This window comes from Lonchura striata, chromosome 3, assembly GCF_046129695.1.
Source record: "Lonchura striata isolate bLonStr1 chromosome 3, bLonStr1.mat, whole genome shotgun sequence".
Lineage (NCBI taxonomy): Eukaryota > Metazoa > Chordata > Aves > Passeriformes > Estrildidae > Lonchura > Lonchura striata.
In genome coordinates this window covers 28494332-28521130 of record NC_134605.1, presented here as the reverse complement: position 1 = coordinate 28521130, position 26799 = coordinate 28494332, and the positions used below count along the sequence as shown (strand labels likewise).

At 44.1% G+C, this 26799-nt stretch overlaps 1 protein-coding gene across 1 annotated transcript in view; it reads right to left on the bottom strand.

The window, feature by feature from the left end:
- SLC24A3 (solute carrier family 24 member 3) overlaps nucleotides 1-26799 on the bottom strand; it is a 113648-nt gene that overhangs the window by 2037 nt on the left and 84812 nt on the right. Inside the window, exons 7-16 of the mRNA XM_021543338.3 lie at nucleotides 25666-25740; nucleotides 20208-20233; nucleotides 18594-18647; nucleotides 16924-17057; nucleotides 14200-14360; nucleotides 13406-13679; nucleotides 11670-11836; nucleotides 10785-10899; nucleotides 9817-9929; nucleotides 851-916 (exon numbers count right to left, since the gene is read on the bottom strand). Of these exons, the coding sequence (XP_021399013.2) occupies nucleotides 851-916; nucleotides 9817-9929; nucleotides 10785-10899; nucleotides 11670-11836; nucleotides 13406-13679; nucleotides 14200-14360; nucleotides 16924-17057; nucleotides 18594-18647; nucleotides 20208-20233; nucleotides 25666-25740 (1185 nt within the window). The remainder of the gene's footprint in view (nucleotides 1-850; nucleotides 917-9816; nucleotides 9930-10784; nucleotides 10900-11669; nucleotides 11837-13405; nucleotides 13680-14199; nucleotides 14361-16923; nucleotides 17058-18593; nucleotides 18648-20207; nucleotides 20234-25665; nucleotides 25741-26799) is intronic.

Here is a 26799-nt window from a genome sequence, read left to right as displayed (position 1 = left end):
TGATGATTAGCTGGAAGCAATCACAAACTGCACCAAGTGAGCTGAAAACCACAGCTCAAGTAAATCAGAGCAGCAGTCACAAAAACCACCCTGACTTACATCACCTCACTTTAGGTTTCTGCAGTGAATTTAATTTTGGCAAGAACAATCCCATTTATTTCAATCAGAAATGGATTTAAGGGCCAGGTTCCTTTTTTGTTTTAAACTCAAAATGCTTCATGTGCTCCTCTGCATCCCAACCTAGAGCTACACAGTCTAAGACTGCTTGACTTTGCATAGTTTGCTCCCATCAAAGACTAACATCTTGTGTATGTGGGAATTGTGTTGTTGTGCATTGCACAGAATTCCCCTCCCATCTCAAGATTTGGAAGACGCCACATCATTCCTCTTCTATAATTTCTGGGAAAGGTCAGGGAACACCAAGTACTGATTTCAACAGAAACATTGTCAGGCACTGTTTTTTCTGGAGTGTGTTGTATTTCAGAAGGATCCTAGAGAGGGCCAAGCAACCTGCTCAGCATTTTGTCTGCTTGTCTCACAGGACAATGGATCTCATTATGCATCAAGGGACCTGCTTCAGCTCTAGCATAGAAATTCCTAGTGATTACTAATGGCTCTCCCAGGTTCCTCCCATGGAAAACACACAGGCAGGAGTGTCATCCCATGGGAGTGAGAGCTCCTGCAAAGAGCCAAATCAAGACCTTGGGAAGCTTTTCAAACAGGGAGCACCCCTATCCCACAACAACAGACTTTGCAACCACTATTTCAGCTGAAGGTGAGAAAGGATCAGGTGAAGAAAATGTCTATAAAAATCCCTCTTTTGGAAAAGAACAAAAGACTATATACATACTGTGACAAAAACTGATGCCAGCAAGAGACCAACAGAATATATAAGTCCTCTGCTGTTTAACCGAATCTGTAAAAGAAGGAAATTTATCAAACCATCTCACAATTTCAAACAATATTCCTCTCTGCTTATATTTCCATAATCCTAAACTGAGCTGCTGAACTGCTGAGCTGCCAAACAGTGGCTTGCAAGTTGTAAATGCCAAGTCAGACCATTACATCGCAGATAACTTTGCCTATTCCCTCTTTTGCCAAAGAAGGCGTATTATTAGTGGAGTGTCCTTAGGACCTGACAACATTTCACAGTGTTCCACTTCCATATGAGATTTGCCATCCCTTGTACTATTATATAATGACATTTTCTAATTCCTATTTGAGTCCTGTAAGAACAACCAGGGAAAGGAAATTTTGCAGTCAGTCACTAATTAATGCTTCACAATGGGGGAAAATAAACAAGGACACACACAAGCACTTTATTTCTTCCCTAATTTTACTCCTCTTGGTGAAGGGAACAAGTCAGTAATCTCAAAACCAGAGCCTCAGGTGCTGAAAAACTGTCTGTATCAATACATCATGGCACACTAACATAGGCTGGACATGAATTAGCACTGAGGCAGATCAGACAAGGAGACAACTTACTGCCTGCAGGCCTGTGTACCAGGCACCTCACAGGCTCTGGTGCAAGATGTCTTCATGGCAGAGCCCCAGTTACAGTCACTGTCCAAGAGAAGAGCCAAGATGCAGGTCCACAAAGCTGGGAAGTCATTAAACTGCCACTTTTAGAGGCTTTGAGCATAACCTAAGGAAATCACCTGTATCGTTAAGGCCCAAATACTTTTTAAAATGTGATTTTTGTGAGACATAAACCTAATGTTACAAAGGAAGTCTACAGGAAGTAAAGCCATTTCTTCAATCCTGCTCCTCAGCTAGCATCACACTTATCCTTGATTTTCCATCCTTCTCTTGGGGAACTTAAACATTATCCTTTTGGGCATTTTTATATGATCTCAAACAGCATCACCTGTGGCATCATGAGGGGAGCACTCAGTGGAGTCTCTCAAGGCACTTCTCCAGGAGCTACTGTGTGGAGGGGACATCCTTCTAGGAAAGGTTGGCTTCTCAGTGCTCCCATCCTTCTAGTTAGATTATAAAGAATCCCATTTGCAAGTGAAGTGGGTATTGTTAATGTTGTCATGCAGCACTACAATTTTAAGAATGCAGGAATACAGATAGACTTGTATCATTTTGCACCACAGCCAGGAAATCCTTTTCACCCTACTATTGCTCCTAAATCCAGAGTAATGATTTAGGTTCACTCCCCAGGGGCCACTGAGGGGAGAGTCTGACCTGTAGAGTCAGAAGGGATGATCATTCCTGAGACTTGGGAACTCTCAGCCTGCACTGCACTCCGCACACCCAGGATCTTCTAAGCCAATCCATCCTGCCTGAGCTTTGCTGTTCCCTTTACACATGTTAAAATACCAGCTCACACAAATAGCACACTTTCCTTCCCTGCTAGTAGTTGACACCATAAAAAAGGCTACAACCATGATGATCATTTTGTCTGAAAGGTACTGGAGGATTTCTTTAGGATGATTGTGCTGTAAGGGTATGGATGGACAGCAGGACTGTAACATTCCTATGGCCATTACAGGTTAAAACAATATTTTCATCAGACTGCTCAAAGCAATGGAGGATTTGGATTGCTTCAGGGCATGAAGACTGATTTTGGGACTGTCTGCATAACTGAAGATGAAAAATGCCATGATCCTTCTGCTAGGTGTAAACTTCAGAGATGGACCAGCCTGCTTGTCTTCAGTCATTCCTACGCATCCACTCCTCCTCTCTTGCTTCCACCCATCATAATGGCCCACATTTAACAGTTAATCTGCATTTCCATTATTATAAAGTTTTAAAAATCCCTACACTAACTCTGTGTACTAAAACACACATTTAAACCACCTTCCCTGCTATATCCCAAATGAACAGCAGCTGGTTGGGAAAGAGATAATAAATTACAATAAATTCCTATCTGGATTTTGGTCATGAATTTTGTTTGACTATTGCAAATATTTCTAACAATTGTCAGTATAAAATGTATCGATTGGAAAGGGATCTACAGGAAAAGGCAGCAAATTAAGAAGATGGAATTATTTTACCATGGAAAATGTCTGAATTTAACCTAAAGTGCAAAAAATTAACCCTAATGATTCTTCTCAGTTACAATTTCATGCTCCATAAAACCAGCAGAGCATTCCAAAGGCCTCTGTGTCTAATTTGCTGAGGACATTGCTTTCAAAAAAGAGATGTTTGGTGCTGCTTTCTTCAGACTATCTGCAAGGCTCTTCCTTGGAGGCCATTTAGGGGAATAAAAGATGCTATTAGGGATAATTTAAAAGCAGAAAATGTATGCTAATTATTTACAGCAGCTTTACCAATGTAAGAGCCACATACATCATGCCGTTCCTATGTAGGCCAAGTAAATGCAGCAACCTCTTCTGCAGCATGAACGCCAAGTTCCCCTCACAGGGTCACTGCACCAGAACACTGGAGTTTCACTCCAGGTTAACAGTTCTTAGCTTGGGTTTAACCAGCCGCATTCCTGGCCTGGTATCCAGCCCAGGTCCCACTGCTGGGCAAAGCAGAGAGCTATGAACCTAAATAACAAGAATGTTGCTGACAGCCCTGCCACATTTTTTAACAGGCATGTATCTACTTCAGAAAGTCAGCCTACAGAACCATGAGTGGTTTTCATACAGTGCTGCTGAAGAGTTTTGAGAGAGTGCAATCTAAATGAGGCTGAATCCCCATGGTTCACATATGCTTGGCTCCTCTCACTATACTTCTCTGTTTGCCTGAAGGATGCTTCCACCCTCCCCATGTGCCAGAGGCTACTGAGGTGAGCCTGGCCACTTGTGCCAGCTGAGCTATGCCTCGTGCAGGCCCCTGCCCAAGCCCTGCAGTGCTCCCTACAAGTCAAATACATGGGAATGTTGGTGTGCACAGGGTAACCCCACAGCACTGCAATTCCAGTTCACGTGGAGTTACACCAGGCACCCATCTATGGAATCCATCTCCCAGTCATCCCAAGGAAAATGTGCTTTGGGAACAGGCTTACATCAATGTCCACTTTTTCCAACTATCTTTCTGTTATTTCCTATTTGCTTTTCAATTAATAGCCCTTTTCACCTGTGATTACTGTCCTTTTCCATCCCTTTTCTACCTGTTCCATGGCAGGGAGATGCCATGCATACATCACCTCCTGAGCCTCAGTAGAAGCATCTGGAATTCTTCACACTTTTTCCAGTACTTTGAGCTCACCAGGAATATTTTTTTACTCAAACAGTTGCACTTTATCTTCCAGAAATTCCAGCTGTAATATGTATCTAGTTTAGCCAAATGACCTTCCTGACAAACCCTTTCTTTTCCTGAATTTGACTCTGGACTACTCATTGCTGTTTCACAAATTTCCCATGAGTCTACAGCTCTGGAAATACAGATTTAACTGATTCCATTCCTGTGGTAATTACCAGCCTACCCCATTTCTTATCGTGACTTTTGGCTATGAGCACAGAAGCCCAGAAGGCTCCAAAATTTGAAACAAAAGCTTAAGAAAAATGTGTCCTTGATCTGTCAAATTAGGGCAGAAATCAGTCAAGCAGCCCTCTCATGAGACGAATGGCATTTCCTGTAAGAGGCAATAGAATACATTTCCTTGGGATATGTGAAAATGTCCAAGTTCAGGGAAAACAAGGGCAGCAAAACATCCAAAACTCACAGTAAGGGAGGAGATAATTTCAGGTTTTGGCAAAGACTAGAAAAAGAATCTCAGCTGGAGTCCTTTTAATTGTATAATGAAAAGTCCAGTCCCCTGTTCATTTAAGAATAGGAAATCCCTCTTCCTCAAGAGAAACCAGGCTGCAGAAGAATCACTCCCTCATACTGCAAGAAGGAAAAATCAATATTCCCAAACTCTCCTTTGAGGACTGGTTTGTGTGTAGGGGCTGAAGCAAGGCAGAAGAATGCTGTTCTGGCTGATCATGCACAGAAGGTTTGAACATTCACAGCCTCCTCTGTAGGAGTTTGAGGGGGGCCACCTCCCAGGTGGTGTGCAGCAAATGCAAAGAGGCTGCCACCAGCTCCAGTCATTCCCATGCTGCTGTGGTAACCAAGGCTGAAGCTAAACAGCAGAGGAAAAACAATGGAAATAAAAGTTATTCTATTCTTAAGTTCTTTTCTGGCAGCTGCTTAAAGGAAAACAAGGAGCTTATTGCCAAAACCCACACTGGTTTTGCTTCAGGGCCTCAATATGACAGAAATTACCCCAGTAAGAATTTCAGAAGGGCTATGCTTTGTTTCCAGTCCCTCAGCTGAAAAAGCTGCGGGTCCTCTGTATGTCTGAGTATTTTTCTCCTTCAGTGTCTCTGCCTGGCAGTGGAAATTCCGCCTAAATCCTGCATTCCTGAGGTCTTGCCATGAGACAGCGGTCTAAGCAAACTGGAACTTCAAACACTGATGCATTGCTGCATGTCTAAATGGAATTTCATTCTTAAACCTGTTTTTAGACTCCTAAGAAAGTGTCCCTGTTTTGCTCCGTATCACAAAATTCATTTTGCAGTGGGTAAGCTATTCAGAGTATCATGCAGGATCTATAGCTGGAGAGACTTCCTGTAATGCTAGGAGGATTGGCAGGGACATTTTTGCTCTACTACCGTATAATCATCCCAATAATAACTCTGCCACAAAGCTAGGGAGCCAGCTTTGTCCTAACATACCATTCACCCCAGTGCCTTGGAATTTAACAGTAAAAATCAACTGGTCAGCAAGGAGCAAAGCAGTGAGGTTTCCTATCTCCATGTGTGCTTTGCAAGCATTTGCTTCCCTCTGGACTCTCTGATGCCTAAATACGATTGCACTGGGATTATTGCTGCAGTACTCAAACTGCTTGTTTGCTTGGAAGGACTATCAGGTCCCTCAGACTTCTAATGTACTGTTAAATTTTGCCGAAACTGCCTGAAGTTATCAGGCAAATGAGCAAACTGCACTGACATGATTATACTCCCAAATGCTGATATGATCAAATCAACCTGGCTCTTTATCCTTAGGCTAAAGTTCCTGTTCTCTAAAATACTGCTGGATGATGCCTGGTTTACATGCAAAAAAATATTCCAGAGGAAAGCAACTGGATAGAAGATAAGGAGCATCCTTCCACTCTGCATACACCAGGTGCACTGGGGAATGATATTTATTGGATTACAGAGTCAGCAAAGTGTCCAGGACTTGATGCTGGAAGAGAGGAAAGAGTGAATATGTCAAAGGACTCTCAAGGTCCAGAGGGATGCTGCTTTTCCTCCAAAAGCCCTGCTGGCCTGCCGGATTAGCTGTGTACATAACAGAAGGCAAGAGCAGCTGCAAGAGGGTGGCCAAGTGAGCAGTGGAGATGGAAGTACCAGTGGGAAAGCAGAGGAAGGCAGAGTTAGTACCCAGACATTAATGAGTGTTCAGAAACCCTTCAAGGACCCTTGAAATAATAAACATATGGTTGGGTTAAAGACTTGGTGTTGTAATAACAGAAGGGATCTGATGTGGGAAGTTTAATCCTGAATAGATCTGCCTTTTCATGGAAAAAGGGTCGGTAGCTTGGTCCAAGCCAGGAATTTTGGAACTGACACTTGAGCTGAGGGCAAAAGGTGAGGCACTTGAAGTGTAACCACATCCTAGGGGAAGATGTTTCATTAAAGCAGGAACACAGGAAGAGAACCTCCTTCTCTAGACCAAGTGACAGATGCTTCCATGATGTAGCCTGAGAATCATGAGATGGTTTTGCTCTCCCTTCCTGTACTAAGGAAGCCAGAATAAAGTAAATACTAAGCTGAAGCATATATAAATACTAATATAAATAAAATAAATACTAAGCTGACAACAGGGCTGGGGAAGCAGCAGTCAGAAGAGAGGCACTCAATCAAAATGCGATTTAACAACCCAGCACCAGGATGTGTCTCCAGGGATTCACAGCTTATTTTCAGTTCTGACATTCCCTACTGTAAATCCAGCAAGCCCATTCATCTCTCTGACAGGTCCCCCCTTGCTCTTTTCCTGACTCATTCTGTTAGATCACAAAGCTGCCTTTTCCCCACTCAGACACTAGCCCACGGAGTAAGCTTGTTTAAACAACAAGTCCCAATTCCACGTGAAGTCACTTATAAAGACTTATAAGAGGAGTTCCCCTGTTGGAGGAGATACTACAGAGACACATTTGGGTCCTGCCAAACACCAAAGTACTGAATCCTGTACTATTAGCTCAGAAATCCCCTAGTACTTTTGACTCACAGTGATATTCATCAGTGGACAACCAGGCTGGCCTGAGCCCAGGAGCCTCAGTGCAGTTAGCAGGGCCTGCTCATGCAAGCAGCCCAAGGCTCAGCCTGACAGACCTCAGGAACTGGAGCTCCACATCTGCTGCCCCCTCTGACCTGGGTGCCAGGGATGATGGCCACACTCCTGGAATAACAACCAGCATCTTGGAGCTCTAGGTACTGTCACTAAAGTACACCTGACCGAGCTAATGCCAGCCTTTGCTAGCAACATAGTAATACTTTAAAAATTAATTACTAATAACTGGGTGGCGAAAGCAGACTTGCTTTGTTTTAAAGTCCATTTACCCAAGAATTTGGAGAGAAATCCAAGAAAAGCAAGTGAAAACTCTTTTGCTAATTGTGACGCAGTTTCCAAGACTGCTTTTTCTAACCTTGTACAGTGGACATTTTGGGTATGCAAAACAGTAATGATACTGTTATGCCTCCATGAAAGCTGTCTGCTTCTGTTCAGCCACTTGTTTTCATCTTTTTTCACAAAAATATAGATGAGCTACAGATAAATTGCTCATTAAAGAAAGGGATTTTATTCCTACAGCACTGCTTCCTTGTGGCACTCCTATATTCAAGAAGAGGGAAGATCTGAGGAACTAAAGGCTAGTCAGCCTGACCTTGATCCCTGGGAAGATGATGGAATACATGATCATGTGAACCACTTCTAAATACACAAAGGACAAGACATGTTAATTTATGGAGGGGAAATCCCGCTGACCCTGCTTGACAGTCTTGTATGATGAGGGGGACTTGTTGGGTGACATTGTTTATGTTGACTTTGGCAAGGCTTCTGGCATTCTCTCAAACATCCTCGGAGACAAACAGAGGAAGAACAGCCTAGAAAAGTGGACAGTGGAATGGCCTGATAAGCAGCCAAAGCACTGTGCTCCAAGCCCAGCTGGGGGCCAGTCACTAGAGCCTTATCCCACGGGTCAGGACTGCTTAGTGTATTTTTTAATGAACTGGATGATGGGGAGAGAGCAGGCTCAGCAAGTTCACAGCCCATAGAAAACCAAAGAAGGTGGCTTATGCTCTGGAGGACTGTGCTGCCATACAGAGGGAGCTGGACAGGCTGTAAAAATGTGCAGGCAGCAAACTCATTAATATCCACAAAGGGAAATGAAAAATCCTCCACTTGGGAAGGAATAGCTCCACATATCAGCATGGGGCTGACCAGCTGGAAAGCAGCTTGGCCAAGAAAGACCTGTTGATCTTGGTGAACACCAAGCTGAAGTGAACAATCAACAGCGTCCTGAGTGACGTCAGGAGAATTGTTACCAGTAAGGAAAGATGATCCTTCTCTGTTAACATCTGAAGTGTTTGGTCCAGTTCTGTGCTCCTCAATGCAAGGAAGATATGCACTTCTTGGAGCAAGTCCAGTAAAGGACCACAAGGAAGATTTAAGGGATGGCAGCATCTGACATACAGAGAGGCTGAAAGAGCTGTGACTGTTCAGCCTAGAGAAGAGAAGATTCAGGGGGAATCTTAGCCATGTGCATAAATACCTGATGGGAGAACGCAGAGAAGGTGCAGCCAGACTCTTCTGAGTGATATCCATTGAAAGGACAAGAGGAACCACACAATTTTAAATACAGAAATCCCATTATAAGATAAGAATGCTTTTGAGTGTCAAGAGTGGTTAAAAAACAAAGCAGACTGCTGAGAGTGTCTGTGCAGACTCCATCCTTGGATGTACCCAAGACCCAACAGGACAAGGTCCTAAGCATTCTGCTCTAGCTGACCCAGCTTTGAGCAGAAGGCTGGGGACTAGACAATCTCCAGAGGAACTTGTCAAGCTCAGCAGTTCTGGCATTCTCCTGCCTTTTATCTTTGCATTCACTCAGTGACTGTAATCAACAGTCCTCTCTCTGCCCTACACTGCTGTCTGAGTGGTGTCCAGGTAACAACAATCACCACAGCAACTTCCCTCTAGAACTCTGTGGCATCTCCTGCTTTTACTTCTCAGAAGGAGCCTTGCAGCAACTCTGGGGCAGAGGTTGGCTCTTTTATCACTTGGGAAAGTAAAAGATAAGTTCATTGGTGTTTGGTAGTTTTGTCTTATACAGGAAAGCTCTGCAGAGTTTCGTGCTGATTGTCATGCTCTGAAACATCCAATTATTTAACAGTTTCCTTCACTTTGCAGTGTGTTAACAGTTTAGTAATGCCAGAATTTTTCTTAGCGAAAGCCCTACATATCTCATCTACATTTTATATTTCACTGGTGTGTTTATCCCCTCTGCCTTATTAAAGATAGGGTCATTCTTATTTTTAATATATTCAAGAGTATAAAAATCCAGTGCACTCTAGTAAGGTAGCTTACTTCAGCACAGACTTCTGTCTGCAAGGAAGAAATGGAAGTACTTGTACTCAAAAGGATGGGAAATGTCCAGTGACAATTAATTTCTACTTCTCCCATAACCATAACAGAGAAAATTACTTGTTTTTCAAAAAAAAATCCATAGAATTTTGGGCTTTTTTTTTCCCTATATAGAACTGGCTTATTAAAAATAAATTAATAACTAAATAAATAACTAGATAGATAAATAAATAAATAAATAAATAAATAAATAGTAACAATGATGTAAACAAATGTAGGACTTACGTATGATCCATAATTCACTGCTAGGTTCTGCAAAGCCCATGGAAGGCCTAGGCCAATTAAAATATCAAAAACATTGCTTCCGATGGAGTTGGACACGGCCATATCCCCCATACCTGCAGGAATGAAAACCACATACACTCAGACGTATCTCAGAAAAGTCCTGCAGCGTTAATCTGAGGTAATCCAGACAATTTCCCCCGATTAAGGCCAAGATTTATGGAAGATGCCCCTCACTCCCTCTCTTCCCTTTGCCCCCCCATCATACAAGGACAGCAGGCTTAAAGGGGCTTAATCCACATTCCAGGATCATCTGAGAATTCTCCTCCACTAATCCTCTGCTGCTGAGGGAACTCGCTGTGCTGGCTATGACCTGCCAGTTCTCTGGTGCCATATTCAGGGGGACTTTTGACCTTTTACTGTGACCATGACACATGAGCTTCTGTACTGGATTGATTGCAAAAGGTCTTTGAGTTGTCTGTTCAGCAGCTGCTTATTTCAGTGATGAGCCATTGATTTTGCTCCCATAAAGCAGTACTGGCTACTTGTCTTTCCTCTTAACACATCTGTTGCTCAGGCCACAGATATGGGGGAGCTGTTTTCCTTAAAAACAGTAGCATCTTCCAGTCCTTACAACTGAGAAGAAAAGCTGGAAGTTGACCTGAAAGATTCTTATGCCATTAAATACTTCTATACCACTGATATTCAAATTAAGAAAATTACTGTGATTATTGAGGAAGGCTTGAAGTTGACAATACTGCCAGAATTTGTTTCACACTTCTGTTGAGAACTTGTTAACTGCTTTGCAATAGCAGCCCAATTTATTTCATTCTTTGTTCTTGTTTTAAATTCCAGGCTTGTGGAAAGAACTCTATATATTCTCATGTTGAGGAAACATCTGTGCTACCTGAAGAGAAGCAGAATGTCAGGACACACTTCCATAGCAGGATGCCATCCCTGCAATGACCCACCTTGCCTGGCCACAATAAGGCTGGCCATGCAGTCTGGCACGCTGGTTCCTGCTGCCAAGAAAGTGATGCCCATGATTACGTCTGGAATTCCCAGAGTATACCCAATGATTGTCACCTAAGGAGAATATGAAATTAACTGTCAAGCTGTTTACAAGAATTAAGACCAAAGACCAACTTGGCTCAAATCTGCAAGATGCTGTGAGAGAGAGGGTATCTCTCAGTGCAAACTCACACTTCCTTTAAATAGAGGCAGTGACAGGCTTTTTTGGTATATTCCTCAGCTGGCAGGGGATAGCACTCACCTGCTGTGTACTCTCTCAGGTTAGTTGTTCCATACATTTCATCCACAGTTTTCCTGATACTAATCTGGGTAACTGTCTCCTGATTTTAGATTAAGTTTGTAAACATTATTATATACAAATACTAGCTAAGCAGACACAAAACCACCCTATGTTTCTAGTTCTGCAGGAATTTGAATGTCATGCTATTGTTAATGCTAAGTTTAAAGTGTTATCATTCACAACTCCATGTCTCTTGAGCTTGCTTGCTCCAAGAGAATGAAAAGTTGTTGTGGCCAGATTGTCACTCAGCACCCCTCACACTACCCTGCAGGACTAGGAGACGTTCCATTGCTGCAGCTGTAATTGTTGCCCAAGGTAAAGAATCTGGATGAAATGCCAGCCCTAAATCAAGCTCAATGGCCATGGCTACTGGCCCCTAATTTTCTTCTCTGAGTGTGAACAGATCCAAAAGAAATAGAAGCAAACCTAAGGTTTCTCACCTGAAAATTCAGGTGTGTAGAACTTCCTATGCATTTCTCTAGACTGCCAAACCCCCTTCTGCTGCTTCTCCCAGGCAGTGGTTTCTGGGTTACTTGGTACGTACCATCCACACCATCATGTAAGAAAAAGCTGCAATCCACAGGGTAGAAGAAGCAAAGGTGACCATGAACCATTTTTCCAAGTGGGGTTTGTTACAATTGGGCACTGTGAAGTACAGGACAAAACTCAAGGGCCATGTGAAGACCCACTTCAACATTTCTATCTTGCCAGCTGCCAAACAACAAAACAAAGGGAAACAATCACAAGACACGTCTGCTGTATTTCAGAATGCTATTAACATTAACATGCTAACATGTGCAAACAAGATGTCAGGGACATCTCAGCCTGTTATGCCAACATGCCATTCCTTGTTCAGAAGATAATGATGTAATGGCAGATAGGAGGTCAGAGACAGGCACAGGAGTATGAAGGCCCTTCCTGAGAGTTTAAGTAATGGGTCAGACCATATGTGCTCCCCGTCCTCTCAAGCCAAGTTCTTACAAAGCCACATAAAATGCAAGTCCAAGAAAGAGATCTGATTCACCTTAAATCACCTAATGAGAGGGTACAGAAAAGATGGAGGCAGGCCCTTCACAAGGGAATTACAAAATTCCTTGCACAAGGGAATTACAAGAGCAAATTGACTCAACTTCCAATAAGGGAAATTCAGAACAGACAGTACATTAAGTTGTGCGTTTTCTCATTTTTCCTACTGGGGTGGTCAAACATTGGAACAGGTATTCAAAAATCTGTGGGATGTCCATCCTTATAGGTAATAAAACTTAACTGGATACAGGCTTGGAGGAGGACCTGCTCTGAGCAGGGTTTGGAACCAGAGATCTCGAGAGGTCTGTGCCAGCCTTTCACATACTATGGAAGTCCATAGGACATCTAAACTACTCTCTTTAAGGCTCAGGTCTTTTCCTCACTCAAACTACAGAAATGCTGTTTGAGTGAGACCTGAACAGGAGTTCCCAAAATTGTACCTTGCCTGCAAAGGGCAGGACCACTCCCTACAGTATTCCAGCTCATCTGCAACACAGCAAATCTTGCCAGCTATGGCAACTGTGACTCAAAGGCAGGATATGTTATGATCATCCCAGGACCACAGCCCTGATGTGGTAAGAAGCACTAGGCTAAAAGGAGATCTCCATCCTGCAGGTGCAGTGCTCAGCAGCCTGAGGCACACGTAGGTCCTCACGAGTCATGCAGCTGCTCTGACTTTCTAAGCCCTCCATATAGAGCGAGAAGCACTGTAGCAGTGACTAGTGAACAGCAGCAAAGCAGAGGCACTCAGGACCACCCTGTGTCTCTGCCTCACATCAGTATCACTAGTGCCTTGCCCACATCAGTACTGCATTGTCCAAGTGAGGTAAGAGCACACCTAACCTCCCAGCAAAGGTATGTCTTAGCCATGGACATATCTGATCTTCACTCAGCTCCTTGCCAGCAGCCCAGCCACCCTCAACTTCCTCCACAGTGAGCAGAGATCCATCTCTCCAGGGGGTGAGCCATGTTTTGGGGGCAGAACCCACATTGTGGAGATTGCTGTGTCTCCCCTGTAACAACAGCACAGTGCCAACACAGGAGCTGCAGTAGCACTGTGCCCAACCTCAGGAATCTGCACCCTGAGAGGTTCCTGCTGCTTCCCAGTTCCCCATCTCTTTTACATGTGGCCAGGAGCCTCACTGCAAAGTGAAAGCTGATGGAAGCTCTGAGAGACACTTCTCCCCCTACATCAACCTGCAGTGCTTTCCAGCATATCCAAACAAACACCACACAAAAGCAGGAGCTTCTTACTGGGTAGGTCAAAAGGTGTGTATGGCCCTTCATAGTCATCGTCATCATCGTCATCATCTTCTTCTTCCTCGTCGTTTTCATTGTTCTCGTTATCCTCATTCTCATTCTCATTCCTAGCCTCAGCCACATCCTCATCCCGCCGTGTGCCGCTCACACCACACTCAGCAGAATTGCTGGGGCCTGTTCCATTCTCCACCACGTGCTTGATGGGTATTTTGATTGCTACTTCTGACTCACTGTTGGTGTAAGTCCTGCTGTTGATCAGCCTCTGTCTCTGTAAATAAAGGCAGTCTTGTTGAAAAGTAAGATTTTTTTAAATTTGAGGGGTTTTAAGCAAAAGGGAGGAACAGAGAAAGAGAGGTGTGTAGAATTCTTTAAAAAATTGTCTTTAAAAGGAAAAAGAATGATTTTCAACAGATACAACATGATGCTTGCTTGCAGACCACTAGAAAAATCTCACATCCACAACTTTTACAAGTGAAGGTCCAGTGGCTGTGGAATTGACTCCAGGAGTACTCCAAGACCAGTGACACACTAAGCACTGTCTCAGGGTAGTACCATATTATTAAAAAAATCTATGCAGAGGGCACCTCCTGTGAGCTACAGCTACATAGTTATCTCCAGCGGCACAGAGAGCAAGGCATGTTCAGTGAAGTCAGTGGCAGAAGGATAAAATTTGGGAGAGCGCTATCAGGGATCCAGAAGAAACACCAGTTGCATTTCAAGCTAAACACTGCTACAGGAAAATGCAAATTCAGAAGAAGTAAGACAGGTGGGGGAGATAAAAGACACACCTCATTGATTAACATGCGGCTGGCCATGGAGAGACGTGTTTTGGGAGGGAAATGGCTGGTTATCATGATCCGGAGCCCAGCCTCGGAAAATGAAAGCTGGTGTGGGTAGGCAGAAAGCAGCTCATCAACCATGATCACAGAGGCTTTACGGTGGAAATTTCCTGCAGCCAAGGAACAAAAACAAATTGAGGCCTTCTTCCAGCAGTCTCTCCCCCTGCTCTATGTGGCTCTAAGAGGAATGAACCTAAGTGTTCCAGAAGTTCTCTGTAAGAACCATTCCTTCAGCTACATAATTCAAAACAGGCCTCATCTGTCCTTAATTTCTGCCTTCTACACATCTTATGTTCCTGTTTTTAAGTAAATTGTCAACATAGTATGACCACTTATGCTCCTTACAGAGAATTAAATCTGCTCTGCACAGTTCATCACAGGCTTGTGTTCGACGCACCACTGCTTCAACAGCAGCTATCCCACCAAGACACTTACTTCCAGTTGCAACCTGCATTTCTGTGAGGGTATTGTCCTCATCCACCGCTAAATGTGCTCCTTCAAGGTACCAACACAAATGAAAAGAATGTTCCTGCACTCTGGGCTTGCAGCTCATAGCTGGGAACTGCCACCAAATCCAGCAGCAACTGCATGTGCCAGAGCAATCCACAGTGTGGGAGAAAGGGACAGGGAGACAGAGGCAGGTCCCTGATCATGCTCCACCTGGAGCACAGTGCCGATGCCTACTGCCTCTGAGGTTCATTCTTCCGTCACCCAGATGACACCTTGGGCTGTGAATTCTGTGCCAGGACTGGGACTTGGCAGCAGGGAAACCTGAGGCCTTATCCAACACACTTCTCCACATGTTTATTAAAACCAGTGTTAAACACTGGCAAATGCTTTGTGCCATTACCATTTTTAAATATCACTGTTAGTCTTACAGAAGACTATCTCCTCGGCCTTTATGTTAATTTTTTTTTCCTACTGAGGCTTCCATGGAATAGGGTAGATATGTGAGGTCCTCTGTATTAAAAAAATAAAAATGCAAACCAACAACAAAAGCCAACCACACAGCTTTTCCTTGTGAGTCTTTCCAACTGGCACTTGTTGAATGGCACCTGGAAAAACTGCCAAACACAGAAACCTTTCTGTTTCAGACTTTTTGGTCCTCTGTTCAGAAAAGGTTTCAGAAAAGGCCTCAGAAGACAAACAGTGCCTGAAACTCCCAAGCACCCAATTACAGCAGGTGCTGTTGGTGGCCCTGTATCCCAGGCTGGGATGCAAAGCAGCACCACTTGGCTCTTCAGGTCTCCCATGGCCCAGTCCCAAGGAAATACAGGAACAATCTGCAAGAAGATGAAGCAATCCTTTTGTATTCCTTCCTTGTCCAGTGTGAGTAACCACAAATGTCCAAATCAAAAAGTAATCAGCAGAGTATGCAAAAAACCCATTGGGGGAACATTTAAACCAAATCCCACAAACAGAACTAACCTGAGGCCATTGGGTAAAGTTTGGATGTGCAAGGTCTGAGATTGTGCTCACTGAGTTTTCCCAGTCCAGCTTTCCTGGTACAGAAGTGCCAGCATAGTTCTGCTATGGAGAGCTCCAGGTGACAGAGAGCCATCCCCAAAAAAACAGCTTCCCCAAATCAGAGTGCACAGCACTGCTGACAACCTTCGTTCTGCAACAGGCCTGTAAACTGAGAGCTGGCAGACTCGTTTGCTAGTGCAAATAAACCCCACTACAATTCATGTTTAACTGCTTATTGTATACAAACTATGCCTCTCAAGCTCCATTTGCAGGAAAAGACACCTATTTTTGGTTGGTTTGTTGGTTGGTTGGTTGGGGATTTTGATAGACTAGCTAAACAAAAAAGGCAGCCCATCTGTGGTCAGAGACCAGGACTAATTTTGACAAGTTGGAGCTTCTTCTCAGCATAAGTCAGTGCCTCAGGAAAACAGGAGATATTATTCCTGAGAACAGATACATGTGCATCCCAAGCAGATACTGCACATGCTTGTTGACTGTTTTAAAGACAAAATAAATCCACTGTGAACACAGTTTAGGACTTCCTTGCAAATGCAGACATTGAACAGCTGTTGCTGAGCTATGGGATGGGGGAATTTTTTTTAAGCTGAAGAAATACAACCATTTTTATACATGATCATGACTAAAGTCAAACTGGAACAGATTTCAGCCAAAGTGAAATACCCCTAAAGATCACTTATATGGAAAAGCTGGGCATGGTAAAGCCAGCATGTGCAGTAAGAGCACAGTACCCAGACCCACACATAGTCCTCACCCTTCCTTCACTGGGGATAAGTGTTCACTGGTCTAAGTAGGGTCTTTTTTCTTGCTCAGTTAATGTCCCTTTGGAGTGGAGTTAATTTTAACTGGACATGCTGTAAATGGGCAACTTCGGTGCAAAGTAGCAGTACAGAAGGAATTAAAATGGCTGTAACAGGCTAGATAAGCAGCCCCTGGGCCTGAAGAAGTCCTGGCAGCCAAGCAACTTGTCCAGCAGCAAGAATTAGACACAAGAGGCCTCAGCCACCTTCAGTGGCATAGGTTGTGGTGGCTGGGATCACCACCCTGTGTCCCCCATCTGGGAGAGGGGTTCCAAAAGGACCACCCACCCCCTCCTATTTTACAAGCGAGGAGCGGCTCCCATCGTGTGAGCAGAAAGAGAACATCCAGAATGATGCAAGTGACAGGATGATTTATTGGAACAGTTACCTTTCTTTAGTAACACCACTGTGGCATCACAGTTGCTGTTGTCATCCATTTCTGTGTTACTTGCTAAACCATTAACCATATTTGCAGGGCTTTTTGTCTTCTTCTCAAAGAAGTGATGTATGGTTGAGTTGTACCTGCACAAACAAAACAAACTCAGGATGTACCTTTAATTTTTGACAGTCTTCTTTTCCTAGACTTGTATCCTGTGCAGTACAGCTAAGGGTAGGAATAAAACTCCTCTGGTTTTGAGGATCCCAGAGCTCCAGCTAAATTGTACATCACACAATCTCTCTATACCCAGAAAGCTATGAAAGATAGAAGCCATGGATCTTGAATGACATGCATGCTTACGTGTTAGGTGTGATGAATATTCTACTCATGTATCATGAGTAATCTTAGCTTGTCATCATCCAAGTATATTTTTTTATCATACAATCACACCTGATGATCAGCATTATCTTACTGAGAGGACTCAACCCAGAAACACATCACCTTATGCTAAATTCATCTCAGCTTTGGCAGGGGTGGAGAATAATCCTTGCTTCTTGGAGCATCTGGGAGCTGACACAAATATGAGCCAAGGCTCTCCCCATGACACTCAGAGGCAAGGGTAGACCCCTATAAACACCTGGCAAAAGTCTCTAACTAGGCTGACAACCTTTCAAGCTATATCCAAACAGGTCCAAAAAGTCTGTTCACATTACAAGGTTGTTTAAAAAAAAAAAAAAAAAAAAAAAATTGCACACATTACAACTGTCTTGCTGGTCATTTAATTGTTCAAAGAGTAAAAAGCTACCCTCCATGTCAAAATTTCTAATTAATAGATGAATTCTGACTTGTGTTCCCTTCAGCCAGCCTGAGTGTTTTGCTATTCTAACTGAGAACCGCTCTCACAATATTACTCTATTCATCATTTCAAAACAAATCTCTAGTCTTACTTGTGGAGAAAAGACCACTGGTGTGTTTGGCAGCTGGAAGGTTTTGTTGAATGTTCCAGTTTGAATCTGGGTTTCCTTTCCACTGGCTTTTGAAAACAAGACAGGAGGAGGTGAACCAAACTGCAGAACAGACCAGTTTTACTAGCAAGAACTTGTGTGGAAGAAGTCAAACAGGTAGACTGTGCTGTGGTTTTATCACGATCTCCAGGCAAGCAAGAACTGCTGCAGAGCTTCGTGCCCATGAAAAGTAGACTGGAATCTCACTCCTGCTCATTTCCGAGTAGGGATGCTACAGTGAAGCCAGAAGAGACGGTTTGGTGGGACCTGAGGACAGATCCAGGTTTCTGCCACAGGTTTGCTGCATTAGGCTTGGTCAGTTCACACAGGACAAGATCCGTAAAGCACAGATTCACAGGACAGTCTAAGTTGGAAAAAACCTCCACAATCATCAAGTCCAATGTTAATTCAGCACTGCCAAGCACACTTCTAAGCCATGTCCTTAAGCACCATTTTACACTCTTTTAAACCCCTTCAGGGATAGTGATTCCACCACTGGCCTGGACAGCCTGTTCCTGCACCTGACAAACCTTTTGGTGAAGAAATTTTCCCTAACAGCCAAGCTAAACCTCCTCTGGCAGGAGGAGGTTGTTTCTTCTTGTTATAAGGGCTAGGTGAGGCAAGGGGAGCAAGGAACCTTAGAATTTAGATAAGCTGAGGACAGATTTGACTTACTTCATTATAAAGATGTAGATGACATACATCAGCACTAAGACTAAGGACTCCCACCTGGAAACAAGAGCAACACAAACACATCAGAGCAGGGCATGGCATCAGCGGCCCCTGTTCAGCCACTCCCCCATATGACATGCCACAAGTGTGCAGAAAGGCTTGACCCTCCTATGCTGCCTTAACATTCCTCTATAAAAAAAAGATGCACAAAGAAATGGCTCACACATCCATGCATCCTTTGTTTTCTGTGATTTTACTCAGCCAAACTGACCTGTCAGCTAAGAAACAAGTGACAAAATCCAGGAGTTGAGTGAGCAAATCGTACACCCAAGGATCACCAACACTTCCATAAGGACAATAACCATGGGATGTGGCCAAAGGAGGGGAGCAGCCACTCGGCTCTGCCTGCAGGAGTGTAGAGCAGGATGCTGGGCTTTGTAAAGCTAATTGTGCTGAGGCAACCTGAGCAAGGGGCAGCTGGTCTGCTGCTACTGCTGCTGCATGAGTGCTGGGAATGCAGCAGGCAGCAGTTCAAACTGCTGTTTAGATACTGACAGGTTTTTTTCCCTCTGCTGTTTCTGTGTCAAACTAATGGAATAATGAAATTTGTATGAAAACAAATTACAATATGACTTTTAAAGCTTGTTTCTAGGTGATCTTTTTCACTGTCCAAAATGCTGTATTCTGCTTAGTTCCCCATGGCAAACTGCTAGTCCTTGTGGAAATCATCCATTATCAAACTACTGTATGCTAAACTCATGGAACATTTTCTCCACAAGGATCTTGAGATATTGCACTAATTATATCACTGTCTCATTCTTTGTTTCTGAAGATTCAAAACTCAGCTTCTGTATGTGTTTGGTTTTTTGGTTTTTTTAATACCACAGCTAAATACAACTGGCCTTCAAGTGAATTTCAGTTAAAAAAAAAAAAACACACACACACAAAAAAAGTCAAAGAAGAAAACCAGGCCATTGCCAAGAATGGATGTTTGAAACCTGCCTCTGAAATGGGCAAGAGGAAAACACCAGCCCAAGCAGCTTGTCGCTCCCTAGTGCTTGTAATCCAAATTACACCAGCTGGGAGTGACACCAAAGCCAACGCTGTCACCTCCACTGTCGCCTCCAGATGTCACCACATCACCTCTGGTATGTGCCAGAAACAAAACCATGAGACCAAAGCAACTGAAAAGTATCTGCAGCCCTCCTAGACTACCATACCTACTGCACTGCACTTTAACACATTAATAGGGATATTTTTTTTAATTATTTTAACTTGTCATTCACTAAATTATGAAAAATCCAACTAAACACTTATTTATGTCTGCTTGGGTGGCTCCTTCTTGCACATCCGCATCTGCTGGTCACACTGTCATCCCAAGACTGCATACAGAGGACACTGACTACTGTCACTGTACTAGGAACAGTCTGATTCTCCTGGGCTTTCTTCTCTAGCACAAAAAATTAGTTACTCTAGCCTGCCTTGTGCTGATGTTTCTCACACAGCAGAAAAAGCTGCCCTGCAGAGCTTTTTAGCTTTCTCCTTCACATAAACACTAATTATGGCAGCTTTTGTGGTATAACCAGAAAAAAATGAAAATAAAAGGGATTCACTTACCAGGAAACTCTTTCATCATAAATAAACTGTGGAGAAAAGATTTTAAAATAGCATGTTATACACAAAACCACAGTTGAAAACAGCACATCATCTGAGGCAGGGGACAGAGTAAAGCAAGCCAGGGGTCATGGCAATGGCATTAAGCTCAGGTGTATTTTGGCACTGTCCTCCTGCCCAGCCTTTGAACTTCGTAACCCTTAGTTTCTCTCACAAGTCAAAGCTAGCAGGTACTCCTTTCCCAAATGCCACTGGATCCTTGTGCAGCAGTTAAGAGGGAAAGCAGTGGTGAGCCAGAGACAGGTCTGCGCCACTCTGACCCACCTGGCTGTCTAACTAGACATGGCCTCCTCCTCGCCGGCTCCTGGCTGGACGCTGAGTGACCCACCAGCAGATCCACAGCAAGCTCTGCAGCTGCTGCCACATCCTGCTGGGCCCAGGAAGCTGTTCCCATCAGCTGAGGTTGATCACCACCCCAGCTGACTGCAGCTACTGATAGACCCTTTGGCATACCTGCTGAGGCACAGGCACTGTGGCTTCCCCAACAGTGCTGCGCAGCCTCCTCAGGCAAGGAATGTGCCTCCCCACTGAGGGAAGGACCAGCGCCATGCTGAGGGGTGTGAGGGAGGGACCAGCGCCTAGGTGAGGGGTGTCAAAGGAGAATGGGCACCATGGTGAGAGTTGTGAAGGAAGCAGCAGCACCATGGCAAGGAGTGAGGGAAGGGTCTGCACTGGCAGTGGCTGAAGGGCTGCATTGGCAGTGGCTGAAGGCTCACACTGGCAATGTCTGAAGGCTCACAGGGGCAGTGGCTGCCATGCTCCATGACCAGGCCCTTCCCGTTGCTGTGCTCCACCAGCCCTGCTACTCCTGTGCCTCCAGTTCTCATCCCACCACAGCAGGATAGCTGCAGAGAGGCTGGAGCTGGAATCGCATGCAGCCCTCATGGCCTCAATGACAGGCTGTGGTCCATTCAGCCCTTCCAAAGCACCAGCAGGCAAATGTGTGCCTGCACCAGGGATTACAGATCCATGGCTATGCCCCAGGGAAACAGGAGGGAAAAGGAACGAGACCCTGAAAGCACAGTGAACACTTCCCCTTGGCCATACAGCTGTAAATAGCAACTCCTGTGTGACAGCCACATGAGGCAAGAGTTACACTGGTTACTGGAAGAAAACCTGACCACAAAACGTTGTAAATTACAGTTCCCAGTCTAATATGACAAGGCCTGTTTTAGGTTACAATGTTTTGGTGTGATGGCATGTGATAGCATGTGTATTGACTTCTGTGACTAAAAATAGCACCCATCTCAATTTTGCCTCTAATGACTCTGACCATGTCCCTTCATATTAAGATACACAGGCATCTTTTTCCTTTCAAGACAATAAGGAGTAAGTTTTGCCAAACTCCACTAGAAGACAAAGTAGCATTGTAATATTATTATAAAGTTAAAAAAATCACTGGGCTGAGTCAAGATGAATTAAGTGCGTCATGGTTTGACACTGGCACAATGCCAGTGCCCCCATGAAAATGCAATCTCTCAATTGAATGCTGTGAAATGCAATCGAGAACAGAGCAAAGCAGGTCCAAGCTTAATAACAGAAAAAAAAACTTTATTAAGCTACTACTATAAAAGGAAAAAAAAGAAAGGAAAAAAATCACACACACAAAGATCAAAATGAAAACCTTGCAAAGCATTCCTCCTCCCACCACCCAACTCCAACAAACCACAGTGAGACACAATCTGGACCCGAATCAGGTTTCCACTCTCCAGACAAACAATACTCAGTCCATCGAGGGAGAGAGGAGTCCCTCCCGTGCCACAGACCCCCAAGAAACACAGCTGCCACATCCTGTGTTTCCATGTCACACATGGCACCGCCCAGAGAAAAAGTTTGCCATGGTGACCCTTCTCCTTTCCATGCACAGTGCTCTCACCACCAATGCATGGATGGACAGACTGCTTTTAGGATTTCCTTTCAAAGATGCCCTTCCAGGAGGGGGAAAAAGAAACAACAGTTCAATTTTTAATTTTTTGGGACTACAGTCCCCCCTCCATTACCCTCTGGGCCGAGGGTCCAAGAACAGAGATCTTCTTCTCTTCTCCTTCTTTGAGGACAGGGGGCACCACCACAAACCCCCTAACTTTTCTCTGTTCGCCCCACTTCTGTCTTTTCCCAGCTGAAGGAGGTCTCTTGGCTCACTGTCATCCTCCTAAAATACAGTCTCTCTTGGAGGAGAAAATTGGATTCAATCTATGGCTACCAAGGAAAAAGTCCAGCCAAAAGCCACTCCATCATCCCTTCCCATCTAGAATTCCTCCTTCTAACATCCCAGATTTCCTCCACCCTTCCATCTGCAGGGGCCGGCCCGGTTCCAGTCCCTCCACCCTTGGGCCCACCTCAGTCAGGCCATGGGCCTTCCCCTCCCCACCCAGCCACGGCCGGGCAGGGGAGAGGCTGCACTGCAGCTGACCGGAACCAAAGAGCGAGTTCCCCTGGGAATTCTGCTTTTAACCCCTCTGTGTTCTCAGAGGCGTGTCCACCTCGAATTGGTCAATATCCAAATTGACCTCTTCCTTACAGAAAAATTATTTTTCCATGTCAAACCACGACAGTATGGTAAATGTATTTTATATCCACTTCTAACCTCTGTTGTTTAGAGTTCACTCTCTCTCATCAAATGGCCTGGAACAGCAAACAGGTGAGTTTATACTGCTCTATTTCTTACAACAGCATTGTACTTCCTTTTCTAGTGCAAATGGAGACAAAGTCATATTGATTTACCCAGCAAAATATCAAGCTTTTTAAAGTTGCTATATCTCAGCCTTGGAAGGAATGTATTTATTTCCCCTCAGGTGTACTTAGGATTAGTAAAGATATCAGTGGAGTGCAATTTTTAACACAGCACCACAGGCTGTTGTTTAAAACACCATGAGAACAAACTTCTACACAAAATATAATTCTTCAAGATTAATGACACTATACCAGCTGCAGAGAAGTCTCAATGCCCTCTTATGGAAAAATTATCCTTGCATACAAAGAACTGAAGCATCTTCTAAAAGGAGCACACAAATCTGATGAAGGAGGAACCACAAGCAGGTTACACTATGCTCTGCACAGAGCCCATGGCTCATCTCCCACCTAAGCCATGGGAGACTAGAGAGTCAGAGTTTGAGGAACAATTGAGGTCCTGCCACCTCAATTTGATTCTATCTTAAAAGGAAAGGAAAAATTAGAGACACTGGGAAGGCAGAGGTTCCTAGGTAAGTGAAAGCAAGGAGAAACTTCTTAAACTGAAGCAGTGTTTGACTTTGAAAGGAGAAATTTTGTGTGCTAGCAACTGGGAAGCAATATTGCATACAAAAGGGTTGGTACATCAGCCAGCAGGAAGCTAAACACTTAAAATGTTTTCCCTGTCATCTTTCTCTGCTTTTCCCTAATAGGTGTCTAAATCATTTGCAATGATTGTTATGGAGTAATACTGAAAGACCTGGGATGTGCTCCACCTCTCCCAAGCCAAATTAGCAGATAGTGCTGTAACACAAGAATAAAAATTCTGGCAATGCCTTCAAACCTCCACTCTCACCATCCTGCTACCCTGGCTGCCTGGAGGGTCTTGAACTCCACCACTGATGAGTAGAAGAGTGGGCATACAGCTGGAGACAAGCTAACTCATGGCTTAGGGAAAAAATAACCGTGTACTGGTATTATGGGGTACACTCCCAAAAGAAAAGGACTCTGGCAGTTCTGTAATTACAAAGAACAGCTTACACAGAAATAAAGTATAGGAGAGAAGTCTTAGGGGTAACAGAGATGTCTGTTCTGCAAGCCACACAACTTTCTCATGATACTGGAATAGTAGATAGAAATTTCAGGGGTGCACTGGACACAAAAGAGTAGAGAATTTTTCTCCACATCCTGATGCTGCTGACAACCACAGGAATGAACCAGCCATGAAAAAAACCCATCTTGCTTAAAGAATTTAAAACTGATGACAGAATCAACAGATTTTCAACTTGTCTGCCTCCATGCAATAAATGAAATGTGCAATACGAGCACCAGGAATGACAACCACAGGAATGAACCAGCCATTAAAAAAACCCATCTTGCTTAAAGAATTTAAAACCGATGACAGAATCAACAGATTTTCAACTTGCCTGCCTCAATGCAATAAATGAAATGTGCAATTCAATCACCAGGAAGCCAGATGCCAGGCAGATGCCCACATGTGTGCTTCCTGTGGAGTGAACTAAGACAATGCCTGCTGGATGCCTTTAAGCTTGGGCAGTGGAATTCACTACAATTAGTATGCGTGGCTCTGTTTGCTGTTTAGCAACTTTTTGGTATGAAGTTACTGTCAAGCTGTCAAAACAAAAAAAAACAAACAAAAAAAAGCTTTTTGTTTTGGAGCTCATTACTAGTAATTAGGTAGAAAAGTAATTTTTTACCAGGTACAAAATAGCTGGCCTTGCTGTACGGGCAATTAAAGTTCAAACAGGCTGAGAAAGATCCCCTGTTTGGGATAAGACAGATAGAGGGCCTTGCAGCTACAGAGTATGTCTGGAAACACAGGCTTGTGCAGCAGGAAACAAACCAAAACCCACTGTTGAAACACAGTAACCAAAGTAACCCAGACTGCAAGCAACCCTCTTCTAACTCTAAAGTCCCCTTCTTGCTGATGTAGGGAAGTTAACCTAAATCACTCTTCCTGTCTTTGGGAATCTAGGGTACTAGGCAAGGGTGGGGGAAAAAAAGACATGCAATGGCTACCTGAAAACTCAATTTTTACATTTCCTGGCACTGTTTGGTATTGTTTGCAAAGGTACTGCTAAAATGACAGCAGTGTCTTTATTTAACTCTTGTGCCAACCTTTTTTCACGGAATAGCCCAGTTCTGAGAGATTTGGAGCATTTACTGAGTTTGATGGAATTCAGGATAGGCACAGCACTAAGAACTGCTGAAACTGTAGTTTTTGTTTGAAGACTTGCTGTCAGCGTGCACTTAACCTGCCCCTATTATGTGTGGAAAAACTAACCTGCATGTTTTGTCGTAGCTGTTCAGGATCTCTCTCCTCTGGGCACAAGTGCTGCCTCCTTACAGGTTAGTGACCTGTATTTCAGGAAGTCATGAAGGTTACTGCCAGGAGAGCACTGACCCACCCGCTGCAGGGCTGCCCGGGGGTTCAGAACGTGGGTTTAGCTTGGCACCCCATGTCTGCACTGGGCCACCATGCCCTGCCCCAGCTATCCCTCTGGGGTCTCTAGACACTCCTCCATCTCCTGCCCTTGGACCAAGCTTTCCAGCAAAGCCAGGGAGATTACAAGCAGTTTTCCACAAGAAGAAATTCACGTGAGTGCTTGAGCTGAGATCTCAGCTACACGACTGTTATGCCATGGCAGGTTCCCTTTAGAGGTGGCAGTAGACATGGGCTACAACAGATGAAAAACCTTCAGAAACTTACCACAATGAGTGCAACAACAGAGAGCGTGTAGTAGATTGAATCTCTCAAGAGACTCCATGACGACAGTGCAACAACCTGGGGAAAACAGGCAAAGAGAGGGTGTCAGCTAGGCTCTCGCCAGCACAGCTGCCACACCAGCAGTATGTGCCCTGGTTCTGCCTGTCACTCTGTGGGAGCTGTCCCCAGGCACGCTGGGAACTCGAGGAAGAGGCCTAAGACAGGAAACATTTTCTGTGACTGCTGGGGGAACAGCTGCAAGGGAGACAGGAACCATCACATAAAAGTGCCTGCAGACTCAGCTATCCCCCACATCGGGCTGCGTGTCCCCACGCAGTCTGTGAGGGCTGCTGCTTTACTGGAAGGGAGAGGCTCACGCTTTCGCTTTACCAGCAGGACCACACTGATGAGCATTACTACAGCTCTGTGTGCATCTACACAGGTTTTGGGACAAACACTCAAGTCAACACTCCAGCAAAGTGTTACAAAGAAAAACCAGGAATTTGTATGCAATGGAGAATAAAAAGGGATCACTGTGCAGTTCATGTCACTTGACACCTTCCAAAGCTACAGAAATGAGGAAGAATTCTCACTGAAGGCTGCACTCGCCTGCAACTCAGATTTCAGAAGAAAATACCAGTGAATGAGTTAATCTTTAATTTCATCAATAGTATTCAAAAGGACAGATTAAAAGCAGTCATGTGGAGGTAACATCTTCAATATGATTCTATTTTTTGCAGCTCTAGGAAGTCCCCTCAGTGGAAGCTTCTCCTCAGATCTGTATTTCCCAGTTCTGGAGAGCATTTCAAACACTCTGGATTACATCCTTCAAAGGTGTAAAGCTGAAGGAGGAAGATGGAAGATGGTTCATTTACACTGATTTGAATCGTAACATATACATTAATTTTCTGACTGTACCCTCCAGTCATGCTTGTGCATGAATTCAGTCACATGAACAGTAACACCATTTTCAGTTCTGTTTCAGTGTCAGCAAAAATAGTTTTCCAAATTTCTCTTCATAATAACTCTTAAAATATTGGAATTTTCCAAAACTGCAAATGAAACAAATGCTGTAAAAAGATACTGACCATTATCTCTACAGTCTCTTAGTAACATGGCTTTCTAAAAAATTGATAT